This window comes from Apteryx rowi, unplaced genomic scaffold (assembly GCF_003343035.1).
Source record: "Apteryx rowi isolate R43461 unplaced genomic scaffold, aptRow1 scaffold_81, whole genome shotgun sequence".
Classification (NCBI taxonomy): Eukaryota; Metazoa; Chordata; class Aves; order Apterygiformes; family Apterygidae; genus Apteryx; species Apteryx rowi.
In genome coordinates, this window is record NW_020451105.1 from 2,742,198 (window position 1) to 2,744,932 (window position 2,735).

Below are 2,735 nucleotides of genomic sequence, written 5' to 3' on the forward strand. Positions count from 1 at the left end.
AAGCAAGGACCTGTCTGTTGCTTGCTTTCAGGAGTGTGTAGCTAATTGAGCAAATTTTGGTTGCTATGCAAAGATAGTTATGACAAGGTTAACAGATACTGTGAATACAAAAACCACCACATGGGCAAATATGGAATACCTAAGAGTAGGAAGGCTTGTGGCTATGTGATAAATAACCTGCACTGGAGAACCATGTGGACATTCAGGAGGGACACCACCTCTTCAATTTATAGCACTTTGTGTTATTTACATCTTTGCAATATCCCCATGTGATGGTAGGGGCAGGCAGGTGATCTAAGAGACTGTTATCTCCTCCTCTTCCCCATCATCATCCTCTTCCTCTGAGTCCGAGAAGTCTGAAGGTTTACTGGGGCTGCTAGAATGGGATGGAGAAGGAGACCTCTGGGAGTCCAGTCTGTCCCTCAAGTGTAGATGCTCTGGGGGCTGGTGGTAGGTTAAGGGATGCCGAGGGCTGGGTGGGCACATGGGGGGAACTTCCTCCTCTTCCTCTCCTGAACACTTCTTGCCTACATCACTGAGGTCTGGGTGAGGGTTGAATTTGGTGGGTAAGGTTTGTTCTCTGCAGCCACCAGAAGAGAGGAGCTCTCTTTCTTTGGAGTTCCTCCACTTCATCCTTCTGTTCTGGAACCAGATCTTCACCTGGAGAGGAAGCATCCATAAATGATATGGTCCAGTAAAACAAGGACTCGGAAACTGCTTTTTGGAGGCACCCTTGAGCCCTGCTCATGTCCATACTGAGGCTGACAGGAAACACAACCCTGACCCCTGGGGACCCTCAGAGAGGGGACACGGCAAGTGGTCTGGCCTGCCCTGCCACCCAGCCAGCTGCTCTCTTGCCTGATGTACAGAGCCCTGCAGCTTGCTCTGGACTTTCTCCTGGTGTTGGGCAACTCTCCCCACTCCCACCTACCTTTCCCCCTTCCTTGAGCTACTCCTCCTCCCCCTGCCCTGGCCCAGCCTGACCTGCTCACCTGCGAGTCTTTGAGGCCCAATTTGGCTGCCAGCTTTTTCCTGTCGGGCTTGCTGATGTACTTCTGCTTCTGGAACATCTTCTCCAGAGCCTTGCGCTGCACATCGGAGAAGACAGCGCGACGCAGCATGCCGCGGCGGGGCTTGCCACGGGCTGCCAGTGGCCACGAGAAGGTGCCAGGGATGGGCACCACGGAGGACGTGGCTGGGAGAGAGCAGGACAGCAGTGAGCTGGGCCCACGCACACCCCCACACACCCCCACACCCTTGCTCCTAGTGCCTAATTCCTTCTCCATGCTGTGTTTTCTTCCCCCACTCCCATCCCATCCAGCCTTACACTCCCTCCATGCCTCCCAGTGAATGGGCTAGCACCTATCAACCTGCAGCACTGAAAGGAGCTTGATGCTTAAATAACTGTCCCTTTTCAGCAAGTGATAGCAGGGATTAGATATATCAACTGAAACGTGTAAAATGTATCAATAGTGGCCTGTTTTGTTAGGAGATTCAAAGGTCGGCAGCCTGAAAAGGCAAGGCGAGGGGTACTGGCTAAGATAGAGGTATAATAAAAAAGCTTTCTCTCCCGCTCAAAAGTATTTGATTTTTTTTCAGAAGCTTTTATCATTTCAGACACTTTATTATGCTTGAGATGAAAATGAGGACTTTTCTGATTCGAACAAAACCAATCCTCTACAGATGCAGTCTTGATCAATCAGTATTCATCTTTTTATATTAATCTTCCCCCCCTCCCACAAAACTTGGAGAATTCAATCTGAAGACATGAAAAGTAACAGCTAATTAGCACATTGCCTGGTTCTCAATGGCATTGGCATGATAAAAAGGGCAGAGTTTCGCCTTAAAAAAAAGGGGGGGGAACTCCCCAAGAGAGACAGAGATGCTAATGAAGCGTGAATGGTAATTGTGTAGTAATGAACTAACAGAAAAAGACTGAGGACAAGCAGCTAACGCCATATATTATTGGAACAAAAGAGATTTACACTTTCAAACTAAACACAACGGCATGCCAGGCTCCTCGGGAGAATACTGATGGCACAATCGTCTCTTTCCCCAAATCATTTTCATTAAATGGACATGAAAAGCTATTTATAAAGCTCAAGTTGTTTTTGTTAGGCTATTCACATGCTGGAGAAAAGAAGCAAATTCCATTATCAGCATCATGAATGGAAGAGCTTGGGTTATTTTTTTCCTCTCTTTCCTTCCCTGTTTTCTTTTTAAATTAATAGCTTGTTTAATTAGATTTTTTTAATTTGTTGTCTCCACATCATAACGCTTTACTGCTACAAGAATCGCATCTCGATAGCCTGTGTTTTTTTTTTTTTCCTGTTTCTCTTTAACTCTCTGTCAGTAGGGGCGATTCTGCCGTCCGGATGACCGTTTTCGCTCAAAGTGGCAGGAGATGAAGTTAGAGACCCCAGGTGGACAGGCAAAGGGTTAATACGTGTCGAAGGTGGAGGAGGGAAGTCCCGGACTTTGCTGTCCATTCCTTGGGCGCTTTCTATTTGCATATAAAAGCGCCTAACTTTATTGGGGGCGGATATGTGGCGGACCCCAAGTTAGAAGTGAAGGCGCGCAGCGCGTTGGTTCCGTGTACCTGCGCAGAGCTCCGGGCGGGGGCGGATTCGGGCTGGGGGAGGGGGATTTGGGGTGGTTTTGTGAGTTTGTTTGTTTTTTTTCCCCCTGTTTTTTCTCGCTCCCTCGCTCGCTGCCTCGGGGCCGGGGCCGGGGCC

The 2,735-nt window shown here is 48.6% G+C and overlaps 1 protein-coding gene across 1 annotated transcript in view; it reads right to left on the reverse strand.

Moving 5' to 3' along the window:
- Positions 1-294: 294 nt before the first annotated feature.
- The window catches only part of DBX1 (developing brain homeobox 1), a 3,835-nt gene continuing 1,394 nt past the window's right edge, over positions 295-2,735 (reverse strand). Inside the window, exons 3-4 of the mRNA XM_026089403.1 lie at positions 993-1,195; positions 295-660 (exon numbers count right to left, since the gene is read on the reverse strand). Coding sequence (XP_025945188.1) covers positions 295-660; positions 993-1,195 — 569 coding nt within the window. The remainder of the gene's footprint in view (positions 661-992; positions 1,196-2,735) is intronic.